General features: G+C 36.2%; 1 protein-coding gene across 1 annotated transcript in view; it reads right to left on the bottom strand.

Moving 5' to 3' along the window:
* Positions 1–1,571: 1,571 nt before the first annotated feature.
* The window catches only part of LOC128214920 (uncharacterized), a 48,681-nt gene continuing 24,340 nt past the window's right edge, over positions 1,572–25,912 (bottom strand). The window contains exons 20-47 of the mRNA XM_052921635.1: positions 25,596–25,820; positions 24,211–24,305; positions 21,735–21,937; positions 21,012–21,163; positions 19,764–19,900; positions 19,312–19,403; positions 18,863–19,039; positions 18,043–18,117; positions 17,621–17,761; positions 16,559–16,737; positions 16,175–16,330; positions 15,859–15,989; positions 13,747–13,880; positions 13,043–13,225; positions 11,905–12,132; positions 11,531–11,717; positions 10,837–11,006; positions 9,005–9,194; positions 8,421–8,583; positions 7,964–8,118; positions 7,652–7,806; positions 7,257–7,361; positions 6,581–6,698; positions 5,392–5,493; positions 4,878–5,058; positions 3,987–4,149; positions 2,515–2,694; positions 1,572–2,138 (exon numbers count right to left, since the gene is read on the bottom strand). Of these exons, the coding sequence (XP_052777595.1) occupies positions 1,986–2,138; positions 2,515–2,694; positions 3,987–4,149; positions 4,878–5,058; positions 5,392–5,493; positions 6,581–6,698; positions 7,257–7,361; positions 7,652–7,806; positions 7,964–8,118; positions 8,421–8,583; positions 9,005–9,194; positions 10,837–11,006; positions 11,531–11,717; positions 11,905–12,132; positions 13,043–13,225; positions 13,747–13,880; positions 15,859–15,989; positions 16,175–16,330; positions 16,559–16,737; positions 17,621–17,761; positions 18,043–18,117; positions 18,863–19,039; positions 19,312–19,403; positions 19,764–19,900; positions 21,012–21,163; positions 21,735–21,937; positions 24,211–24,305; positions 25,596–25,820 (4,330 nt within the window). The 3' untranslated portion in view covers positions 1,572–1,985. The remainder of the gene's footprint in view (positions 2,139–2,514; positions 2,695–3,986; positions 4,150–4,877; positions 5,059–5,391; positions 5,494–6,580; positions 6,699–7,256; positions 7,362–7,651; positions 7,807–7,963; positions 8,119–8,420; positions 8,584–9,004; positions 9,195–10,836; positions 11,007–11,530; positions 11,718–11,904; positions 12,133–13,042; positions 13,226–13,746; positions 13,881–15,858; positions 15,990–16,174; positions 16,331–16,558; positions 16,738–17,620; positions 17,762–18,042; positions 18,118–18,862; positions 19,040–19,311; positions 19,404–19,763; positions 19,901–21,011; positions 21,164–21,734; positions 21,938–24,210; positions 24,306–25,595; positions 25,821–25,912) is intronic.

Below are 25,912 nucleotides of genomic sequence, written 5' to 3' on the forward strand. Positions count from 1 at the left end.
AATAAGGTAAAAAAATGTAAAAATATGCCGATATTTAGGACAAAAAAGACAGAAAATCTTCCCGGTACCAATATACCACTTTTTTGAGGATGCTTTTCAGTAACATCTGGTAAGTATTTTATTCTTGTCTGTTGAATAATGTTTGCAAGAAATGTTAATTAAAACAATAATATATCTAAAATGATTGCATTTCGTTCGTAATATACTTAAATTTTCGGTAATTGCGCATGGTGATAACGTTACGGTAATCTGTCCTCGAATTGTTGTGTAACATTAGCAGACATGATCCACTGCTAACTGTTTTAAGCCTAAACACACCTTTATTAAATCACTGAAAACAAAGACTACGTGTTGGATAAAAACAGTATTGCATGTAACAAGAAATTGGTCATTCCCGATCATAAAGTTTTTTAGGTCTAAAAATGTGTTAATGTTACTCAAAATCGATTCTGTCCCATTTTAGCATGACGATAGCACCTTTTCTATTCGTGAATAATTTACACCGACTGAGGGTTAACATCCGGGTAGCGATTACTTTTATATTGGACTGGTTCACAGTTGACATTGAAATGATAAAAATAGTGGTGAATACCGTTGATAAAAACTTAATCCAAGTTTGGCTCATTCTGTCCTTCGATGTAACGTTAACATTATGTCACGCTAGCATTAAGACAAGCGCTTAATAAAGCAAGAAAATCGTTGAAATTTGATGACTTTCCCAGAGTTAATTATTCGAACATAACAATGTTGTCTGTAAACTATCGTTTGTAAGTATTCCTTCATTAGGTACGTAGTTTATATTGAATTCATACCGCTTTTGTGTTTGATATCGTTATTTATTGGACAGAATTAAGAATTTTTGTGATTATCAATTGACCGTGTTTATCAATCATTTATATAGTTTGTTTTATACTGTATCAAGCTCAAACAGTCTGTGGTAGGTCTGTATTTTAATTTGTTGTGAAACATTCTGTCCAACTGCTAATGTGACATACTGCTAATGTTACTCATTCTGTTTTGTGGTAACACTAGCACATACTCGCAATTAGCAATTTATAATATATATGTTTAATATCAAAGGTAATGATAATTGCACCATACAAGAGACATTTATATTACCACAACAAAACATTTATGTTTATAGCTTATCTGATCTGATATAAAAAGAAAACCTATGTTTGCAGAAAACATTTTCTGTCTTGTTGTCCAATTAGGGTTTGTTTCAATAAATTTATTTGAGAAAAACGAAACAATCTTTATTTTTTGTCTGTACAATCTGTTTTATAGATAAATGAACCATTTAGTGCAAGACAAAATACTTCTTTGGATCAAAATATTAAAAAAAACAAGTTTTTACCGGCAATATTGTAACACTAGCACAAATGGTATGGTGATACAAAATTCTTTTTTTTATAAAAATGCATGAATAAATCATTGCAAATGTTCTAAAATATGATAGATAAGAAATTGCTGTAAAAGATTATGTTGAAATCACAAATCTGCAATAAATTTTAAAAATCAATATTCGCCGGGAACTTTTTGGTCACCAAAACGTGAAATCTGCCATAAGCTAACAGGTTTCATTTAGATAAATAACTTTCTTAAACTTGATTAATAAACTCTAACACATGTTAACAATCAGGGAATCTTTAAAATCAATTCCTTTAAAAGTCTCAGAAATCTTTAAAAAAATAAGATTTATACTAAAACAAAATGAGTGTGGTTACCTTGATCTTGTTATAAGGGACTAAAGATTGTTTGATAAATTCAGGCCTTGTCTCTGGGACAAAGAATCATTGAGTAATGAAACAACTTTACTATCATTTAGTCAAAACATACTTAATTGTGTATTTTAATATAGCGCTTGTTTGATTAAATGTGTAGTTAACTGCTGCGACTTTTAATAGAAATTGCATGCACAGGTAAGTCAATTCTTATGAACAAGACAACACCAGTCTTTTCTGGTCATTTTTAAAACAAAGTCACTAAGCTGCAGGGCAGTATTCTGCATTATCCCTCCTGGTCTGGGCTACAAATTCATCAACAACCCGGTTCAACTGTTTATCCCTCCCATTCTTCACGACATTCAGGTCCCAGAGAGCGCCCTTAGTCTCCTTTATCAGTATCACATAGTCATTCTGAAATCACAAGGAAGATACTGTATAACCTTAGGCTCACCCAAAGGGGAGGGGAAATAAAAGCTTTACCATTCGTCTGAAGAGTGTAATAATATTTTTTTCAAACAAGTGTTAGACAAGTATGTTTAATGAACACTTATGTGTTTTACTCACAAACGCATGTAACCAAATATAAGGGAGCTTCACCCTTTTAATGTATTGATTATAACCAAAGTCACTGTTTAGGGTTGAACTATTAATAGGAATGTTAAGCTTGTAATCAAATTGCATCTATTAACAATTAAAGTGAAATGTCTTAAAATATGAATGGACCCAAAAAGCTTCAAGGGAACATTTCACTAAAGTTAATTATGTGTGGCGTATGTTAAACCCATACATTTGGCATGTCCTTTATGTCCTGGTAGCCATCTTGTTTCGTAATTATGTTCTCTTCCCAGTTGATTCCCATAATTCTACGGCTCGATGTTTTGGCATAAGTTGAGAACACATTTAGCACGATTCCCTGATCTGTCAGTGCACTAGATAGAGTGTTCAAGTCATCCGAACTGCCTGAACTCTGAAAAAGACATTTCATGCTTAAGTGGTAGGGCTTTTGTGAACATAAGTTTTATGCTGAAAAGTTTTTTTGGGAACAGTTATGGTCAAGAGAGTTTAATGTCACAGATATGGTAAAGTGAGTTTAGTGAACAGTTATGGTCAAGAGAGTTTAATGTCACAGATATGGTAAAGTGAGTTTTGTGAACAGTTATGGTCAAGAGCGTTTAATGTCACAGATATGGTAAAGTGCGTTTAGTGAACAGTTATGGTCAAGAGAGTTTAATGTCACAGATATGGTAAAGTGAGTTTTGTGAACAGTTATGGTCAAGAGAGTTTAATGTCACAGATATGGTAAAGTGAGTTTAGTGAACAGTTATGGTCAAGAAAGTTTAATGTCACTTATATGATAAAGTGAGTTTAGTGAACAGTTATGGTCAAGAGAGTTTAATGTCACAGATATGGTAAAGTGAGTTTAGTGAACAGTTATGGTCAAGAGAGTTTAATGTCACAGATATGGTAAAGTGAGTTTAGTGAACAGTTATGGTCAAGAGAGTTTAATGTCACAGATATGGCAAAGTGAGTTTAGTGAACAGTTATGGTCAAGAGAGTTTAATGTCACAGATATGGTAAAGTGAGTTTAATGTCACAGATATGGTAATGTCACAGATATGGTAAAGTGAGTTTAATGTCACAGATATGGTAAAGTGAGTTTAGTGAACAGTTATGCACACTTTGGTTGTGTTTTGTGAATAGGTATGCCTAAGAAATGTTTGTGAAAAGTTGTGATAAAGGGAGTTTTGTGTAACAATTATGGTACAGTGAGTTTAGTGAACAGTAAATTATTCAAAATGTTTTTTTAACAGCCATTTCTGAACAGTCATACTTCACAGAAGTTAGCAAGCATTTGCGCATTTTAACAGTAAATTGGTGAACATATACTAAAGTGAGTTTTGTGAACAGTTAATTAAATAGGTTAGTGAGATTTATATTTTTATACTAAAATGTTTTCTTTCTTTAAATGGCTATGCTAAAGTAAGTTTGGTGAACAGTATTTGAAAACATTCATGTATAAGTCAATTTGCTGAAGTCAATTTGTGAACAGTTATGGATTGATACAGATAATTAAACTACTTGAATTTCATATAATTTTAGTTTTTTATGACAAGGCTGTCTTCAGGTACGTAGCTGTTACCAAGCCATTTGAAGAATAGACAGAATCTAGTTTAAATATTTGTTGTATAACTTACTGGGGGATAACTGTGTCACCTTCATCTGATGAGCTCATGACTGTGACACAGTTATCCCCAGTACCTGTTCCTTGGTCATGATGAGCACAGCAATCTTGTGTGCGGTGGGGCGGAAGGGGAACTGAGCTGCCAGCCGTAGTGCCTCAAACCCATCAGAAAGTTTGTCGCCATCGGCCCACACATTTGCTAGGTTTTCAAACCCGTAATCCTCTCGATCAATGAAGTATCTAGAGTATAATTCTATCGAAATAACACATTATGTAATGTGAAATAAATACTTTTGGTATGACACTGGACAACTTTTACGATGTGGATGCCCTTGATAAAAGTACAGGCACATGGACTTGGATTGATTACATTATTTTGTTAAAAAGGAACTGGGTATTAGAAATTGAAGAGGGAGTACAAACCCAAAACACAGCCCCAATAAGTGAACATAAAGTAAAACTCTCTCATCTGCAAGGTGATGGTGTAACCCTCGTCCCTCATTCAGATCTATCAAATTTTCCCAAGATTCAAACCCAAATTCTGCTTTTCCATTATTATCAAACCAAAACTGCTTTTGAATTATTGCTACTTTTAGTGTTTCTGTGTACTGCATACAAGACTTCAGCGCCAATGGTTATATCTTAAAAAAATTCAGTTAAACATTATGCAAGATATTAATTCTATTTTATTACCCATTTAAAACTCAGTCATGTTTGTTTAACAAGGGATCTAAACATGTTATCCATATGGCAAAACAGCTTGTTGGAAATATAACCATGAACACATTTTTAAGCAAATAAAAGGTCGTGGGTTGGAGCCCAACCAAGGCTAAAGTTTATTAGTGCCTTATAACGTACTGGTTTTGATCCAGGATATGGATTCATAATTGATTCATATCAAATTACAGCTGTATTTACAATCAAGCTAAAATCTATCACTATATTACAATAAAAATACTTTTCATTACCCATTTCCACCACTGTCATCTCCACTCTGCAATACGGCTGGATCATATCTACCCTCTTTGGCATCACCTCCAAATGTCACTATACCGAGACGAACATCTGAAAACTCCTCCCATCCATCTGTCTGGGTCAGTAGCAGACCAAGCAGGTACTTGTAGGGGGCGCTATCTTTAGCAACATCAGCTGAAAGGATAGCAAGGAATATGTATATGAATATAACAAACTGCATGATTACATACGGTGATGTTTTACTATGTTTCTCATACAAGGCATATATATTACTGTTCACATTTAAAAGACTACCTTACTTCATTAGTTTGATTTTGTTCATCAATAAGCTAGTTTATAATCTATTGGTTAATACTCCAACAAAGAATTCAGTGATATATGATGATAGCCAAATTTTTGTTATTGACCCTGATGCCGACAGTCAATACTTTCTTCTTCTTAAAACCCCCTAGACATGCTAAAACTTAAAAAGGTTAATATTTTGTGCTATTGTAGACAAAATCGTACACATGTCCATGCTCAGGTGCTGAGAAAGAACAAAGACAATATCGAGAGGTCCAGTCTTGGAGCTTGTGAAGGACTCTAGAGCCTGAGGTAGCCAGCACTCTTCTGGAAAACAGAAAACATAGCCGAAAATTCATATATGAGAGAGGTGTTTTGTGATTGTAACCTAAATAAAGTCATCTTTTTAAACACTCAGAAGATATGGATTGTCAGATCCCTTAACTAAAGCCAGGATACTAGGTGAGTACCTAAATCGGAACACTTTCGGCACTTTTTTTTAAAAATAATTTTAGTTAGACTTGCATCACAACTACAATATTTTCCAACAGCATACTAGGATTCAAGACAAATTGGTTGATATAAATGGTATTTTTAAAAAGTACTTTATTAACCGCACAGTCAAGGACTGCCATTTCTGTCCTTGGAGTACCTAAATATGGAACAGTTTTAATTTGTTATTTATTTTTATGTATCCTTTTAAAATTATTGCTTTTATTGTTTTGTTTTAATAAATTAATAATTTATTTCATTTCCAGCTTGTTTTTTTGTCTGTAAAATTTGACGACTTAAGTAAAAAAATACAGACTGTACCAGTATGCTGTGATTGTGACAAGCATGAGCGTTCCCCTGCATGCCATGTACCGGTGTTGACATTTGAACATGAAAAACTTTAAATGATAGCGGCATTTAAAATACTTACCAGAGTATCGTGTTCTTTGAAACTTGTATCTAAGGCAAGTGTCATTATTGATTAAAATCTTAAATAAACCAATCGCAATATGAAGAACGCTTTTATCACCAGTGTTCCATATTTAGGTACTGTTCCGATTTAGGCACTCACCCAGTATGCTTTTATTTACTGACGAAACATAAACCCTTTTATTTAGTTATTTGAATACTGAGTAGTTGAATGACAACCTGCAGTGTCATTTTTATATGTAAAACAATTTATTTTTACCTTGAACACTTTTTTAACACATGTTTCAATAGGTTCTTGTCCTAATTATCTTTTTTTTAAATGGAAGGGATGAGTGGATTTTATGTTTTATTTGTAAATAAAAATCCTGTCTTTTTTACACATTAGTGCCTTTTTTCCAATCATTTACCAATTTCTTGTCAAATACAATTGTTTCAAATCAAATTGGCATGAGTCGAGAATAAAAATGGTTTGTTTCGGTCTGAGATGACTCACCTTGTGGCATAAACTCTTCGGCAATCTGTAATTGAATCTTACACTTTCTGACCAGATTAGCCACAACCTTGCACACTTTGTCATCCCCATCTGAGCATGGAGTTGCCTTACACACAGCCTGGAAACAAAACCATTTCCATTAAAGAGAGATTGATGTTTCATGTTTTCAAATCAGTAGGACTGGTGTTCTGCATTTTTGCAATGACAACATAAACATTTTTCATAAAACCATCTGAGCAAGTTTTTAAATCGACACAACATTGTAATCTGGTATGGAAACTTGCATGCAAGTGAATTTGTTTTCATTTACTCAAACATGAAATAACGCATTCACATTACGCAATTTGATTATTTTCAATTTATACATAATATGAAACTGTTTTAAATTTGAGGGTTGCATTGTTGTTTTTGATAAATGTTTTGTTTGGTTTTCACCAGAGGGCAGTGCCATCTGTAATAAGAGGTTGGTACATTTTAACTATTACCCTTGACCACGTATTTACATTGGAATTGAAGTAATGCTTATTTCAGTGCAGAAGTCTTGACATGAATTTGAGTTATTGCCATGCAACTTGGAAGTGTTTTGCACAATAAGTACACTGGGGACTTCACCAAAGCTATGCCAATATCACATCATTTTTATTAAAATCAGATTACATAAAAATAAAGAATTCACCTCAAGATCATCCATCGAACAGCTGCTCATGGCTTTCATAGTATCAAAGCAGAGTTCAGGAGGTCCATATGGACAGGGTTGATCTGTGCTGCATGCACCCTTGGGCTGAAAACATTATGTGGGTTATCAAACTCATGTAGCTGCCTGGCATGTACGGTGGTAGAACAGTGCTCAAGGAGTCCATTTGGAATGGAATGGGCAGATTAAACTGCAAGCTTCCTTAGGCAAAAAAGATGATGATGATGATAATTAGGTGGTGCAGATAAATGTAAAAGAGCCTTTCTGATATACCTCTTGTTGTTTATAACCAATGTTAACCAATGTTGACTTCCACCAGAAAAATACATTATATTCACCTATAAACCAAACAAATTAACACTTAAGTATAACCTAACCTCACAATCTGGCTGCTGATTGGTTCCCTGTTCATAGCAAGATGATGGGCCAGCCACTGCATAAGCTGCAAGCAGGGAGCCTGTGTCAGAGGTTATCTGCCCATTCAGCAGACGCATGTCTGTGTATTTTGAACCATCATTAATGCCAAAGAGACCTAAATAAAACAAAAACAGTTCAAACAAATTACTTTTGTATCAATATACGGTACATGCACATTTAAAATGTAACGGCAAAACTAAAAAATAGATACACAAGAATTTCCAAATACCACAGAAAAGATTAACAGCAGTTATATTGACCATTTTACTTACCAATCGTAGAATTTCTTTTTGCAGTCATGTAGAAATGGCATGAATCAACATCCAACCTATCACAAAACACTTTCAGACCAAAGTTTGTAGTCAGGGTGATAAGGTCATCATTGGTCACAACTGTTAAACCTCCACTTGTGATCTTTCCGTCTTTCCTTTAATATAAAGAAACAAATCTTGCCATTTTTTTCTCAACCCAGGTATGTGTCTCAATATTTTGGTTTAAAAATGCTATAAGCAGGAGCTTGTCTTTAAACTGATGTTAGTGAAAATTCCTGACTTTGATATGATCCAATACACAAAACCATCTTTACTTTTTGAAAAGATAATGGTTGGTGTCTTGAGAAAAGATAAACACATGGTTCACAATCAAGACATGGCTCAAAATCAAGACACAGTAAGGAAAGTGGCTAGTTGGCCTGGAAAGCTGCACACAATTTAACCAATGTAAATATACCTTTCAAGTTTACAATTGTCGACAGTGACTCTTTTATCCCAGCCAATAGAAATGCTTGTTTCTGGAGTCACCACAGTCACACCAACAGGGGAGAGTACTAGGGAATATTGTCGTCTGCTGGCATCTGCCAACAACAGATATGTGCATTCCTTGGCCTTCATGGCTGAAAAAATTAGCATACTGTATATAGGACATTTCAGGTGCCAAGGTCCTAATGGCAAAGCTTATATAAGGATATGATTATACCGGTAGTCAGATTGATGGAAAACTGTTGTCTGCTCGCATCTGCCAACAAAATGATATGGATTAAACATGTTAATATTTATGTCATTTTAGGGGTTACCCACTATGGAGAGCAAAAAGGAAAACTGTTGTTTGCTGGTGTCAGCATTCCTTGGCCTTCACAGCTAAAAATACCATTAAACGCTTTTAACTCTCCCATGAAACCAACACGCTTTTAGGACAAATGTGTTTGTGTTGTTTTTTTTAGTCAATTTTGCAAGTTTAAAAATCTTGAACCCATTATATAATAATCATTTTATCAATAAAGTAATATTCTGGTATGTTTCAACAATTTACTGTACCTGGGATGGACAAGAAACGGTCCTTATAAGTTTGAACTATCCAATCTCCAGACCCATCATGATGCCTTGTCACCATGGCAATGGGAAGAGCTGGGGGTTGTTTTCTTTCCACAAAAATAGGTTTAACCTTTGCAAGGTTGTACGACAATGTGCCCCAAATCTGCTTTGTTGATTCCTTCAATCCTTGTTTCTGTAATCAGTTGCAAGGGACATGTTATCGGAAATAATTGCTCTCTTCTTAAGATCACATAATTCTAGAATAAAAAAGATCAAACAATTATTGACTTCTATTGAGGACAAAATGATGTATTGCTAGACTGTGAAGTGAAATTTAGATGAGGCTCATTGAAAGATTGTTTTTTTCATATACAGTACATCACCACAGTAAAACATGGATAACTAGAACTGGTGATACCTCGAGAACTGTAGATTGGTCGAATACCTCGAAACCTACACGAGTCGAGCACTTGAGCACCATTGTTGGTCCCAAATACACAAATCATACACAAAAGCAAGTTGTAAAAATTGCAATGACAGACAACATGAAAATTAATGATTATTAACCAAAAATCACTGTTTACGCATGACCAATATTAATTGATAAGGACATTTGAGAAGATAATGGTCAGGGAAGATAATGATGAGAATTTAATTGTGAAAAACATAAATGAGTAATAAACGTATGAAGAACACCCTACTATAACTGTCTAGCATCAAGATCTCAACAAACAATCCTCCTTGTCACTTTGTTTTGTAATACTGTGAAATCATTAATGTTCGTGGGGCATTAATGTTCGTGGTTTTCGTGGGTTTGGTGATCCACGAATTCAAGATCCCACGAAATATAAACCCTTTATTCACTTTTTCAATTGCCTTGTTACGTACATACTCTAGTATATTCTTGACAGAGGTCGCAGTATACAGTGTTAAAACCTGTCTCACTGCATAACTTACGACCATTATTCTGTTAATATATTATAACTGCCTTTAACAAATAATGAACCAAATCATTTAAATGTGTTTTATGCAGCAAATGACAGTTATAAGCACGTGGTTAAACGTGTGCTGTTATTGAAAAGTTTACAAGATGTGCGTGATGAGTGTCCATACTCGATTTTTTTTATTTAATGAAATAATTAATCGATTACTAGTACATTGAAGGTTACTAAGCACCGAACGTGAAAATATACGCACCTTTTCGGTGTTTTCACAGTTTGCAAAATTCTTAATTGGCATTCAATGGCTTCCCCTATCTGTATTTATGATCAGGTTACATCTTCTTTTATTACCTTTATTCCCAATTAAATCGATAAGTGACATGGGCATATGCACTAATTGGCATGTTGTACCACATTAGCGAGTGTCATAAACCGAGTGACGTAGAAGACGGAAATCACGGGCCAGCGCGTGGATATTATGCAGACGATCTAGGACGATCGCATTTTCGATTTTTTTTTTTCAAAATGAAAATCCACGAATTCAAGTACCCATCAAATTGTTGTTTTTTCGGCAAACCACGAAATTTCATGCCCACGAACATTAATGATTTCACAGTATTGGAAATGAGAAAGAACTTACAAATTGTCAAACACCTGAGCAATCTAGTGAACATCCCATTACTGGAAGAAATTTCATTAGGACAAAAATCAAACGCGGAATAACTCAATCTATCGAATAACTCGAGAATAAAGGTTGGGGCCCAGCATCCTTGAAATATCGCCATTTTCTGTAGTCTTTTTTTTGAATAACAAAGTAAGGCATACATACATTAAATTTTGCTTCTAAAGGATAGAAATATAGTTATAAATGTCTTAAAACAACATGAGAATTACCATCAGATTGACATGCATGTCAAATGCGACGGTGTATGATCGTTTGTCTAGAACTTCCTTCATTTTAGGCCCTCTGACCAGATTTGACACCCAGACCAGGTATGCCTTGCTAAAGGTTTTCAGAGCCAAGAAGTGGGCCATCTCAAATGCTTTCATGGCCGGGTGAGCTTCTGTAATACATTACATTACAAAATCATGTTACTTTAAAAAAAAATTGATCTTCTAATGTTACTTATATTCTACAATATTATCAGTAACTGAACATTTTCTCTTAAAGTATGTTAACTATTATTAACCCAAACTATTGATCCCAAAAATATTATTCATAAGTACGGCAGACAAATGAGAAAGGTTGTCTGTTGTCCTGTGTGCCGTCACACATAAGAGCGTTGTAAAAACATGAAGACATTGTGACATTGGTATGTTTCCAGTTATTTTTGGCTTTCAAAACCTGAATCTTTTATTATTCAGGCTTCTAAATGATGAAAGTACAATTTGAAGTAAGCCTTATGTTTTTTTAGCCACAAAAACACAACATTGATAAGTTATCAACTTCATTTCAAACCACCTATATGCATATTGTTACTAAAAACATGAAAGCTTAGTTTAAAGAGAATATCTTGAACAGTTTTTGACATATGGTCAAGGTTCAAGTTTTGCATGACTCTGCCAAAAACAGCAATGTAAAATGTACCTTTTTTGCGCGCACCCTGTTCTTGCAACAATTTAAAAAACAGCGCAAGTCTAGCAGGTGGCCCGGATATCTGGCCCGGAACCAGTCTATATTTGAGGGGAATCATATTTTGGGAAATCATTGTCACACCCATCACGGTTTTGAACACATATGGTCCCAGCACGGTTTTGGCTACTGTACTCAAGCTCTGAAGTAAGTGAAAGGTAATACTGAACTAATTCATAAAATTGAATACTCTTTTCTTTCGCAAAAATTAATAAATATAGCAATAAAAATAACTGCACAGTCACGATAAGTTTGATTATGAGAGTTATCGGTTCAGTATCTTTAAATTCAAGTATAATTATGCATCTTAAAAATGGCCAAAAACTCACCATTTCTGTGAAGGGCAAGTTCTTCTCCATGATTGGCTTGTTAATTTCTCCACGCACATGGTCAGCCACGGCACTGACCAACCTTGAGTACAGAAGAGGCCTCTGCTGGGTATTCTCCAGGACTTTCTGGTCAAATGATGGCTCCCAACTTACTTTTATGAAAACAATACTGGACCCAACTGGTTTAAACTCCATCGTCCACAAAAGTACTGGAAATTTTGCACCTGGCTGGAAATTTAATGACCCATCTTGATTGTCAATATCACCCTGCTATACTGTTTATTGTTTTAATATTGGTGGTTCTTTAGTTTCAATTTCATTGAGTTTCTGGCCACTTTGTGCGATAAAAAATATATGATGTTAGAATTTACTAAGTGGCATATATATCCATTTTGATATATCCCTGAGTTTTATATTCAAAACCAGCTAATAATAATAATCTTTTTCTATTTTTAAATTGACATTTTGACATGGAAAAAGGTATTCAACATATGTTAAGACAGGTGTTATCAACTGTGTTTAATATCTGATAAAATACCGCCTGCTTTTGAGATCCAGCATTATAATGTACCGAAACCTTAATCAAGAGTGCTGCGGAGCAAATGCCAATGCTCATCTGTTTGTTTTAAATTGTGAAGGGGTCATTGCAATCATTAAAGCCAAAGTAATGGGCGTTACTGTAGCGTGTAATCTTTAGCAACAAATGTATAACGTTTTATTGTATATCTTGAACAATGTTTGAGTTATGGCCATGACATTTTGCATGTCAGCAACAACAACGATGCCAAGGCTATGACAATTCCTTGACTTTTTTTCTTCAAAAAACAGACAAGGTAACAACTAGCATTGATTGCTTGTCTACGAGTGAGAGTGGTCTTGTAATATAACATGTCCATGGGTTTGATTCAGGGATACCTTCTCATGACCTCTCAAAATGAACATCAGTACTGGTTTTTACCCCACCCCCCCCAAAAAAACACAAAAAAAAACCCAAAACAAACAACAACAAACAAACAAACCCTAGAGCGAATAATAGCTTAAAGGCTCCTCATAATGAAACTAAATTGAATAAGTTTAAAATGATCTAGGTTGCAAGTTACAGCACAATCATTTTAGAAAAGGTAATCCAAGTAGTTACCATTATCATGGATGACTTCATCTGCACTGTCATGGGTCCGGTGAACATGAATGAGTAGACCAAGGCAACAGGCTGTGAGTTTGGACGTATTTCACAAACCAACATGGGCGGAGCCTGTACAGGGGCCCCCGGTATACGCTGTAACTTATTCTCAAATGAAAACCCACCACCTTTCCCAAACACCTAAAAACAAACCATACATATCTTATGAGATGAAGTGTAAGCAAAATCATATATGTTGAGCTTATATACAAGAACTTTTCAGTTATTTTTTTTCTTAAATTAAGTTGAAAATATTCTAATTAAAAAACAAGAGGGCCAATTTGACTCCAGGGGCATGGTTACACTAACCTTAGTAGCGGTCCACTAGACATTGCAACATACCAAATATCTTACCTCTAGGTCTTGCCATTATTTGAAAACATTTAAAAAAACAACCTTACACAACAATCTCGTTAGAGAACCTCTAAACAATGCTACATCCCAAATATCTTACCTCTAAGCCTTGTCATTTCACAGAAGATAATTTTAAAGGTTTCCATAATATATAAATTCACAGAAGATAATTTTAAAGGTTTCCATAATATATAAGACAATGCAACAAGAAACCAGCTGTGATGTTATGTGATTGAAAATAGAGAATAAGGTACACTATTAAATTTAGACCACTAAACATCAAAAATAAAATGTGTTAGGGGTCTTACTTGTAGTGATACAGATCCATTATTTGTGAACTGTAATGGTTTGATCATATAGTCCGTATCCATGGTGATATTGAAGATTGCGTGGTTGAAGGCAAGTGAGTGTTTCTTGTGATTCTCCTCATTCAGAAATTGCTCTGGAAACAAAGATTACTCTACTGTAGTTTGTTACAATTTTCGTAAAGTCCACTGTTCATGAAATATAAACTTAAGTAAAGTTTTTGAGGTCTAACATTCCGGATGTCAATGCCTATTTTGCTAGGTTTTAATTTGTGACCTATCAATTCGCACAAATCAGGAAAATTAAATCCTCCTGAGGCTTAACCAGTAAATTGTATCTATGAACTCTTTTATCATAAATGATGTACCATGAAAAAACATTATTATATATATCCTAATTGAATAGCACTGAAAATGCTGTGTAATGAATGACCCTTCACGGCATTTCTTTATGTCCATATGTGTATACGTTCTCAGACATAGATAATAGATTCATTCAGAAACAAGAGCACCGGGAAACGGAGCATTATACGCCCGAAGAAGATTCGGCTTGAGGTCCTTTTAATGTAGTGATGATTTGTTTAAAGTTATTTGAAAATCGCTTTATTAGTTACCAAGTTATGGCCCGGACACGGAATTGCTAACGGACGAATAACAAAGATGTGGCCTGGACACAGAATTGCTAAAGCCCACCATGGTGATTCTAGTCTTTGAGGTATGGACCTGGAAATTGCGCGCGACACATCCTTTTAATGTAGTGATGATTTGTATAAAGTTATTTGAAAATGGCTTTATTAGTGACAAAGTTGTAACGCCCCCCCATGGTGATTCTAGTCTTTGAGGTATGGACCTGGAAATTGCGCGCGACACATCCTTTTAATGTAATGATGCTTTGTATAAAGTTATTTGAAAATGACTTTATTAGTGACAAAGTTGTGGCCCAGACACGGAATTGCTAACGCACCCCCATGGTGATTCTAGTCTTTGAGGTATGGACCTGGAAATTGCGCGCGACACATCCTTTTAATGTAGTGATGATTTGTATAAAGTTATTTGAAAATCGCTTTATTAGTTACCAAGTTATGGCCCGGACACGGAATTGCTAACGGACGGACAGACGGACAGACAGACGGACAGACGATGGAGGCCATAACATAATACGACCCTTCGGACGTATAAAAATGGTTACTCAAGTAGATGGCCTTTCTCCAGACAGTTTTTTTGGTAAAACAAAATGTGAATCGATCGCAGATTTCCTCATAAACCTAGGAAAGCATTATTTAATGTATTATAAAAAACATGGCGCGTCACTAATCTTAAAGAGACTAGACACCAGATGGTCCCAAATAAGACAAATGCAGTATTTCCTCAAAACAAGCCTAGATATATATATACAAGCTAGTATGGGGCTGAGAATACATCATTTTACTTGATAAAAAAAAATTGTCCCTGTCTTAGCTGAGTTTACCTGTTTAAAAATAGTGCATATTATGGTTTCCCAGTTTATATTGTGTATGTTTAGAATGTGAAAGTCATGTAAGTACTGATACATATACCGACACTTTTTTAAAAATCTCAAGGAATTTACATGCTAGACAAAGCCAGTAAATTGTGAATTGGAAAAATATGCAAAAGCTGTGATACATGAGTAAGTTAGATTCAATGCATTGTACACAATGATATCAATTTTATGTAAGTTTTCGACAATTTTATTTTTTCTTGCAATAGTTTCATCTGTTGTCTATTCCCTTATCTTGTGAAATTGACTTAAACCAAAAAATCACAAAAAAAGGACCTCCAAAATTTTATACAATCAACAATATTTGCTAGAACATAGAGATAAATTGATGATTTCTTAAAGTTCTTCTTATCCCTTATCAAAATGTTCAGTTTAGTTTATACTTAATCCTTTTGCTTAAATGTGACAGATGCTGACAGCAAACAGAATCACTCTCAATTCCATGGCCTAGGTAGAAACCAGTACTGGTGTCCCAAGAGAATGCTACCATTGTGAGGTTAGAACTGATAACACATTAGGGGAGAGGCAGACACCTTTACTGCTAGACCACACTCACCATCAATAATCTAACCCTAATTCTGTTGTTAAAATCTTACCTCGATAATTGAAGGTAAAAAAGGGGACCAGCTTATTCTCCATATGAGCCCTCACAAAGTACAGGGGTTTATGATGGGTGTAGGCATCCCAGTCAAACCCAACAACAAACTCATACTCTAGACTTGGGTCACTGGAAGGTAAAACCATTGATGTTAGTCTGTATCATTCATTTAATTGCAAAGTGGCAAAGATAGTTTACAAAGTTGTAAACCTTGGGATCTTATAAGACAAGTCTATAATATATCTTAGATGCTCAAGTATGAAAAGACAGACATTAAAATATTGAGGCGCCCATCAACATACTAAATTACAAACCTATGCTCCCAAGCAAAATCAAATGTCTTTGAAGCAACTCTGTGTATGTTAAAGTTGCCGCAGTAATGTTCTAGAAGAGGGGAACCATCTGTGTCTGGCGTTGGGGCACCACTGAGGGAAGTGTAGGTCACATTGCCATCACCATGTGACCAGAAACTGTAAAGTGGACAATAAAGACAATGTTTTTTTGATGTATGTTTAAGTCATTTAGATAATTTAATCATATTCATTTGAAAACAACCTACATATTCAGCCAAAGCTGGATTGTTAAAATTTTCAATTGAAAAATGTGACGTCTGAATTTTGCAAAGGTCAAGGCACACACAATTTAAAGTTACATGTACTACTCAACACAAATACTGCAACATTACTTGGACCACTTACTGGAAATTCTTGAAGGTCGTGTGGATTTGATATCCGAAAACCAACTGTGCTTCAAAATTTCTGTAACCCGCATTCCAAGGATTCTTCAAGGTAACATCAGTCACAAACTCTAGAGCCCCGGGTAAGGCTTTCTCAGAGTGAAATATGGGCTTCACAACATGGTTTATGGTCAACTTGGTCTGGAAAATGTAAAATATGATATCTTCATACATTTTCTTATTTGACTTTACAAGGTCATATCTATCACAACCCTGGCAGTCAAACATTTGCTTACCAACATGGTTAGTGGTCAAATTGGTCTGACAATATAGATTGTCTAGCACATATTGTTCTTTGACATTAAAAACGCACAGCAAATGATAAACAAATTATGTTTTTCTAAATAAACTGACAAAGTTATAAGAAAAGTTTTATAGTAATGGTTAACTTGTAGTCTAATGAGATGTCATAATCACTTACTTTGATGCACAGTTAACTAAGTTTTCATTGTTATATTCAAATATGCTCACTCATGTAAGGAGCTTTACTAAAAATCTTAAATATGCATTCAATAACACCATCTATTTATCGCAAAAATAACATGCTGAGCTCCTCCCAAAGCAAGACAGAAGAAAGCAAAAAACTATGGATTGTTTGAGGTCTCACCTACAAAGCAAGTATATTTTGGCCACTGGGGGAGGACAGGTACAGTGGCATAGCTTGAGTCTCCGTGTGGTTAGTTGCATTCCTGTGAAGTTAACTTGACCTATGAGCTATAAACTGCCCATAATCTTACCTTCCTTACAGGTAGTCCCAGATACTGGGGATGTCAGGTACACATGAAGTTATGGTAGATTAGGAAGCTTAAGATATATGTGTACTTGTGTCTCTGGATGGTTAGCTTGAGCCTCTGTGGAGTTAGCTTGAGTCTTTCTGGGGTTAGCTTGAGTCTCTTCGGGATTAGCATGAGTGTCGTTGGGTTAGATTGAGTTTCAATATGGTAGGCCTGACTCTCTGCGGGGTATGTTTCAGTCTCTATGGGGTTAGCTTCAACTATGAACTATAAACACTTAAAGGTCTTACCTGCCATGCCGGTAGATCCCAAATGCTGGGTATGACAGGTACTGGAGGAGGTTTAGGTAAGTTTGGTCTGTCAGGTGTCTTCTCTACCTCAATCTCTGTGGGGTTAGCTTGATCCCCATCCTGGCTCCTAACAGCCACTTCCTGCAATACAATTACCAGTAATCTTTGACAAATTTTTAAGGCAGGTCTGAGATTTTTCCTTCCTGAGACTTTCCATCACGTCATAAAATCTGCCATTCCTCAAACAAGAGCACTTCTAGTGAATGCAAAATCTTTTCCATGTTCTTCGTTGGTCAAGTGGCAAAACTCATTTTTTTACAAAAAAATTCTTTCATTTGGCATCTTTTACTGTATCATCAAACAAAACACTTACGTTCCCCAAAATTCACAGCCTATTGACATATTTATCCCCCCTTGCTTACCTCTTCATTTGAGGCCTTTTCCACTGAGTCAAACTTGTCATATATACTTGACAGAGATCTTTTCTTCCTTGACGACTGAAATAAAAAAGTATATAAAGAAATTATTGTAAATGACTGAATCTAAGTTGATAGGGGTTATAAGACGCAGGCAAAAATATCCATGAAAAACACGAGAAAAAAACGTTCAATCTATGTTTTGGGTTTTATGACGCAAAGAAAAATGTTAAAATCATCTGCCGCCATCGGCCACCATGTTTGTTGACAGTGACAATTTTTTTGTTTTTCTTGAAAATTGTGATGGACAATTTCATTCATACAATAATGAAAATTTAAAATAAACATTTTACGATACACCGTATCCTGATCTTAAACTGCCATTTTCACCTGAATAAACTTGATCGAGATGACGCAAGCAACATCCCTTTCTACATAAATCTAAACAAACTAGTTTTTTCACCATTTATTTTTCTGAAGAGCCAATTTCAGCCTGAAATTGACCTAAAAAAAAAAGAGTCAAAAGCTTGTTACTGTTTGTAAGAAGCAGGCATTTTTTTTACATTGAATTTAAGAAATAAAAGGAAACTAAAACAAGGATGCCCCAATATGCTGCAATTGTCACATAAGCAAGGGCCATAATTTTCTCCATAAACCAAAATTATGAGTTCCACAAACTAAGTGCAAGGGAAACCAAATCCAAGGTTCACAACTTCATCACCTATGTAACATTCTGCCAAGGTTTGTTGTCTCTTGGTGATATAGTTCTGGGGTTTTAAGCAAAACAGCTAATACCATATATTATTCAAGGCCATAACTTTATTACCTCATTATTCACATAATCAATTTCGCTGGTCAGGCTAAAAGAAAGTCTCTCCTCTATTGCCACAGAGCTTTTAACATGTATGGTAAAATCTTCTCCTGTCATATCCATAACCCCGTTGTAGGTGACTGTCGCACCATCTTTAGATGATAATATGTTACCCTGTACAGTCATCGTTTTCTGGAAAGATAAATTTGTGTCCATAATCATACATGTTAACAAAACAGCTGGAGTGCTACAAATGTAAATATAACATGAATATTCATATACAAAAGATATGCTATTTTAAGTCCAACATATGTTGGAAAATGCTTTTTACCAGTACCAGCTAAAATAACTTAAAGAAATGCAGAGGGACCTTGCGCTGGACAAAAGTACAGGCTTGAACATCTTATAGTTTTACTAAATCCTTCTCATAAAGCCTTGACATTCCTGTTGATACATTCACTGACCTGAACACCATCAGCTTCGTATGTGATGACATGGTGTCTTTGTGTATTGCCTGGGCTGTATTCAGTAGTTGACTCTATGTTCACTGTGTGTTCTGTATGTTATAATATTTGGGGATTTTTACTATGAAAATAGCAAGGGCAACGCATTATCATTATTTCATTTTCTAAAAAAAGTATGCTGTGTTGCAACACAGGATTTTTAGCCCAATGTCAGATTTTTTTAATAAAAATGAATACCGGTAATCCATATAATTATTAATATACCATAGCTCATTTTTTTCAAAATCAAGGCTTCAGACATAGAGCCAAAAACCCTGTGACAGTAAAAACAGTCTAAGCATTTAGTAGGAATTAGCCTTTTAAGTTTCAGAAAAGAAATCTTATCATAAATATTTCTTGTGACATCTGAGTCTGAATCATAATATTAAAGTAATATATGATAAAACATTCACCATAATACTGAATATTGGTTAACATAGATCCAGTGTTCTGCTTGCTACGAGAGAGTTGTAGAGTGGTTTTGTCCCCATTTCTCATGGCTGCTAGGGCATCAAGGTGCAGCATGTACATGAATGGCAACGTCTGGGAACTGAAATGACATAAGGTGCAGCATGTACATGAATGGCAACGTCTGGGAACTGAAATGACATAAGGTGCAGCATGTACATGAATGGCAACGTCTGGGAACTGAAATGACAGAAGGTGCAGCATGTACATGAATGGCAACGTCTGGGAACTGAAATGACACAAGGTGCAGCATGTACATGAATGGCAACGTCTGGGAACTGAAATGACACAAGGTGCAGCATGTACATGAATGGCAACGTCTGGGAACTGAAATGACACAAGGTGCAGCATGTACATGAATGGCAACGTCTGGGAACTGAAATGACACAAGGTGCAGCATGTACATGAATGGCAACGTCTGGGAACTGAAATGACACAAGGTGCAGCATGTACATGAATGGCAACGTCTGGGAACTGAAATGACACAAGGTGCAGCATGTACATGAATGGCAACGTCTGGGAACTGAAATGACACAAGGTGCAGCATGTACATGAATGGCAACATCTGGGAACTGAAATGACACAAGGTGCAGCATGTACATGAATGGCAACGTCTGGGAACTGAAATGACATAACATCACCATAAAAGTGGGCTGGCCATTTCATACCAAAGACATAAATGTTCCTGCAATATGATAACATCATATTAGAAAGGGTATTAAATCCTAGTGCATCTATTCAAGCTGAGTATTCATCAAACCCAGCAAATTGTTAACCATGCATTGGTGCTTCATTAAAGATCCATGCAAGGTTCTATTCGAAAATGTGTAGGCCAATTTTACACCCATAAAATTATTCAGCGTATAGTATTAGGAAATATTTCAACAAAATGTAAACTTTGCTAAAAGGATAAACAATTTGTGTTTCTAAAACTTAAGTTTACATTATAATTAGCCATCTTTGAGAAAGCTACAATGTGAAAACTTCGTGTGAAAAGTGTGCCCTGTATTATATCATAAGTCCGAGTATGTACATGTGACGTATCTTCAATTGAATGTAAAAGCAATCAATTATATGTATATGAAGGAGTGAAAGTTAAAGAGTCTATATGCCTCAATATCTTATGTCACTTTTCCCTTTTGCCTTTAAGGTCCATCATTCCGAGTCTAACAAAGTCATGAAACTACACAAACCAATAATAGGTGAACGAGAGATCCATATTTTTAGATAACAGACTGTCTTCCATGTTTTCAGCATGCATCTCGGCCCTTACATCAACTCCAAATGATGGGTGGGTGATGTTGAATATATACTGCCGGTCTTTACCATCCAGGTAGATATATTTCTGTATGGAAGAAAATGTATTGACATTAACATTATTTTGCATATATTTGTAAAAAGAGTTGTCTGTTATACAGCTGGCTCAACTACCTCCTCCATGCCTCTCACAGGAGGTCAGGGATTTGATCCCCAACAGGGGGTATAGCTTCTTATGGCTCCTCAACAAGGACACATATACTGGTTTCTACTGAAGAAACAGGCTTGAGAGTGTTTTGCATCAGAATTCAGCTTTCTTTACAATCAAGTAGAATATGTTCAATTATACATTAACTAACCCTTGATAGTTATGCCACTTAAACAATGCATTTATTTTTTGTTTACCATAAATATATGAAACAGTTAAAATCATACATACATCTTATCTGTTCTAACATATGGAGTAAATTCTAGGCATTTTCATTCGACTGTCAACTTGATAAGACAATACACAAAATGGAATCACTAACACTGGTCTCAAGATAATGATAAAAAAAAATAAAAAAATCTTTATTAAGATGACAACAAATCCATGGCTATGACAATAACTTGTCTGTTTTTCTTTTTCTACAATAAACAAACAAATAAAAGACATTTACCTTAAGTATGATTCCAAGATAGGGGTGATCTTTCACAGATATTAAATCCTTGTAGTAGTATTCATAGAGTGTGTCAGAATGGTAAGAGGTCCAGTCGCCTTGGTAATTCCATTCAATCTCCGGAAATGCAGAGTCAACTGTCAAGGATCTATTCTGTCTGTTGAATTTTATGTGAATGTTGAAAAGCCTGGACATCATGTCACCTACAGAAAATTGACAGTACCATATTACAGTACTAGAAAAGCCTGGACATCATGTCACCTACAGAAAGTTGGCAGTACCATTATTACAGTACCAGAAAAGCCTGGACATTGTGTCACCTACAGGAAGTTGACAGTACAGTATTACAGTACCAGAAAAGCCTGGACATCATGTCACCTACAGAAAGTTGACAGTACCGTATTACAGTACCAGAAAAGCCTGGACATCATGTCATCTACAGAAAGTTGACAGTACCGTATTACAGTACCAGAAAAGCCTGCACATTGTGTCACCTACAGAAAGTTGACAGTACCGTATTACAGTACCAGAAAAGCCTGGATGGTGTCACCTACAGAAAGTTGACAGTACCGTATTACAGTACCAGAAAAGCCTGGATGGTGTCACCTACAGAAAGTTGACAGTACCGTATTACAGTACCAGAAAAGCCTGGATGGTGTCACCTACAGAAAGTTGACAGTACCGTATTACAGTACCAGAAAAGCCTGGATGGTGTCACCTACAGAAAGTTGACAGTACCGTATTACAGTACCAGAAAAGCCTGGACATCATGTCACCTACAGAAAGTTGACAGTACAGTATTACAGTACCAGAAAAGCCTGGATGGTGTCACCTACAGAAAGTTGACAGTACCGTATTACAGTACCAGAAAAGCCTGGATGGTGTCACCTACAGAAAGTTGACAGTACCGTATTACAGTACCAGAAAAGCCTGGACATCATGTCACCTACAGGAAGTTGACAGTACCGTATTACAGTAATAGAAAAGCCTGGATGGTGTCACCTACAGAAAGTTGACAGTACCGTATTACAGTACCAGAAAAGCCTGGATGGTGTCACCTACAGAAAGTAGACAGTACCGTATTACAGTACCAGAAAAGCCTGGACATCATGTCACCTACAGGAAGTTGACAGTACCGTATTACAGTACCAGAAAAGCCTGGATGGTGTCACCTACAGAAAGTTGACAGTACCGTATTACAGTACCAGAAAAGCCTGGACATCATGTCACCTACAGAAAGTTGACAGTACCGTATTACAGTACCAGAAAAGCCTGGATGGTGTCACCTACAGAAAGTTGACAGTACCGTATTACAGTACCAGAAAAGCCTGGATGGTGTCACCTACAGAAAGTTGACAGTACCGTATTACAGTACCAGAAAAGCCTGGACATCATGTCACCTACAGAAAGTTGACAGTACCGTATTACAGTACCAGAAAAGCCTGGATGGTGTCACCTACAGAAAGTTGACAGTACCGTATTACAGTACCAGAAAAGCCTGGATGGTGTCACCTACAGAAAGTTGACAGTACCGTATTAAAGTACCAGAAAAGCCTGGACATCATGTCACCTACAGGAAGTTCACAGTACCGTATTACAGTACCAGAAAAGCCTGGATGGTGTCACCTACAGAAAGTTGACAGTACCGTATTACAGTACCAGAAAAGCCTGGATGGTGTCACCTACAGAAAGTTGACAGTACCGTATTACAGTACCAGAAAAGCCTGGACATCATGTCACCTACAGAAAGTTGACAGTACCGTATTACAGTACCAGAAAAGCCTGGACATCATGTCACCTACAGAAAGTTGACAGTACCGTATTACAGTACCAGAAAAGCCTGGATGGTGTCACCTACAGAAAGTTGACAATACCGTATTGTTGTACAATCAAATGATCCAAATCTTCACTTTTGTCTGAACAGGATTAAAAATAGTAAAACTGTTGTTGTTGTTTTTTTTGCTAAAGCATATTGTATAACTTTTGTAGCAATAATAAAATAGCATCATAAAATCAAAATCTTTATCAATTTGTACAAAAAACAAAGTCATATATTACAAAAAACAAGGTCACATATTATAAATAAAGAGATTATGAACAACATAACATTCTTAAGTTTTTGTATTTTAGACAAGAGCACAGCACGCAGATGCCGACACCCTTCTGCTTTTCTTGGCCCATTTTCATGCATTGTTTTGCAAATCTTCATTACCACCTTTAGCCAAAGTTATTATAAGACTTGTAGCATAATAATTGTGTGTATTGTCATGTCATGAACATTTGCACCAAGTTTCATGTCATTAACTTTTTTTATTATTTTAGCTATATATAGCCAAGGCTTAATTGTTTGCTCAAAGCTGATGGCCTAGACTACAACAATTTGCTCATCTTTTTACCGGGGAAACAGACAAGCTAAAAATTAGTGGGTCTGCCAATTTAAAGCAGAAGCATGCAAGTTACTAGTATGTTAAACTACCTTTCCCTGTGTGTGTAAACTGTAGATTGTCAACTAAAGCACCACCAGTCTCTTGCTCCACAAAGTACTCAAAGCGCAGCTCATACCATCCAACTCTGCAAAGGAATAGTGATAGATGATAAGTTGCCTCAGAAAAAACTAATTTCTTAAAGGAAAGCTAATATTCATACAGCATCAAGTTAAATTTCAATTGTTACAAGTTTTTCTCTTCTTTGTTGATAAGTATTCATTCAATTTTTTTTTTTAGAAAAACATCCGACGTACCAACCCATTAGAAAAAGTTGCAAACGGGATATTCTGTTTAGAGATGGTCTTATTAGACATATTTTTATCAGCAACTTCCATGGTGACGGAGATGGCATATGGCCCTGACAATGCATGGTAGTGGTGACAGAGATGGCATATGGCCCTGACAATGCATGGTAGTGGTGACAGAGATGGCATATGGCCCTGACAATGCATGGTAGTGGTGACAGAGATGGCATATGGCCCTGACAATGCATGGTAGTGGTGACAGAGATGGCATATGGCCCTGACAATGCATGGTAGTGGTGACAGAGATGGCATATGGCCCTGTCAGTGCATGGTAGGTGTGACAGAGATGGCATATGGCCCTGACAATGCATGGTAGTGGTGACAGAGATGGCATATGGCCCTGACAATGCATGGTAGTGGTGACAGAGATGGCATATGGCCCTGACAATGCATGGTAGTGGTGACAGAGATGGCATATGGCCCTGACAATGCATGGTAGTGGTGACGGAGATGGCATATGGCCCTGTCAGTGCATGGTAGGTATGACAGAGATGGCATATGGCCCTGACAGTGCATGGTAGTTGTGACAGAGATGGCAAATGGCCCTGACAGTGCATGGTAGTGGTGACAGAGATGGCATATGGCCCTGACAGTGCATGGTAGGTGTGACAGAGATGGCATATGGCCCTGACAGTGCATGGTAGGTGTGACAGAGATGGCATATGGCCCTGACAGTGCATGGTAGTTGTGTGAGTGTCTTATCTAACCATTTCACCCCAGGGTAGGTATCAGGAAAAACAGGTGCACTGCCAATGCTTGTTTTTTGTTGTTCTTTTAGTCCAAGAAGGGGCTTAACTCAACTATTATTAAAGCCATTGTTATGGCCGTAAATAAAACGGATGAGTTGGTGATAATATTGGTAGGTTGCCCTTTATAAAGATGTGCCTTTTGTCCTTATAAACAGGTCAATCTAATTTCAAATGAATATCTTAAAAGGGTTTTGAGCTATGGCCAAGGTCAGAAATTTTGCACAACAACGCCACCAAAGACACCAAGGTTATAACAATGCCTCCACTAATTAATTTGAAAAACTGAGACAGGTAAAAACAGAATGGCCAATTTGAACTTACTTATCAACAACTTCCATGGTGACAGCCATGTCAAATGGCCCAGACAATGGGAAGTATGCGTGGTTATCTGACGCCTTCACATCAGGATATTTGGCGACAACACAGAAGGACCGCCCTAACAGCAAGGATTTCTTAGAGTCCAGGCATCTGGTGTAAGTTTTTTCAAATGCTGCCTCTCTGCTCAGTTCTTCATGTCCAGAGTGATGTAAAAGGAACATCCTTCCACTGAGAAAGTATAAAACAATACATTTAAATTGCTTAGTGGCTCTTTTCTAAATTATTTGTATTGGAAGTGATAGAACACATCTTAGCTTGTA

Source organism: Mya arenaria, chromosome 13 (genome assembly GCF_026914265.1).
Source record: "Mya arenaria isolate MELC-2E11 chromosome 13, ASM2691426v1".
Classification (NCBI taxonomy): Eukaryota; Metazoa; Mollusca; class Bivalvia; order Myida; family Myidae; genus Mya; species Mya arenaria.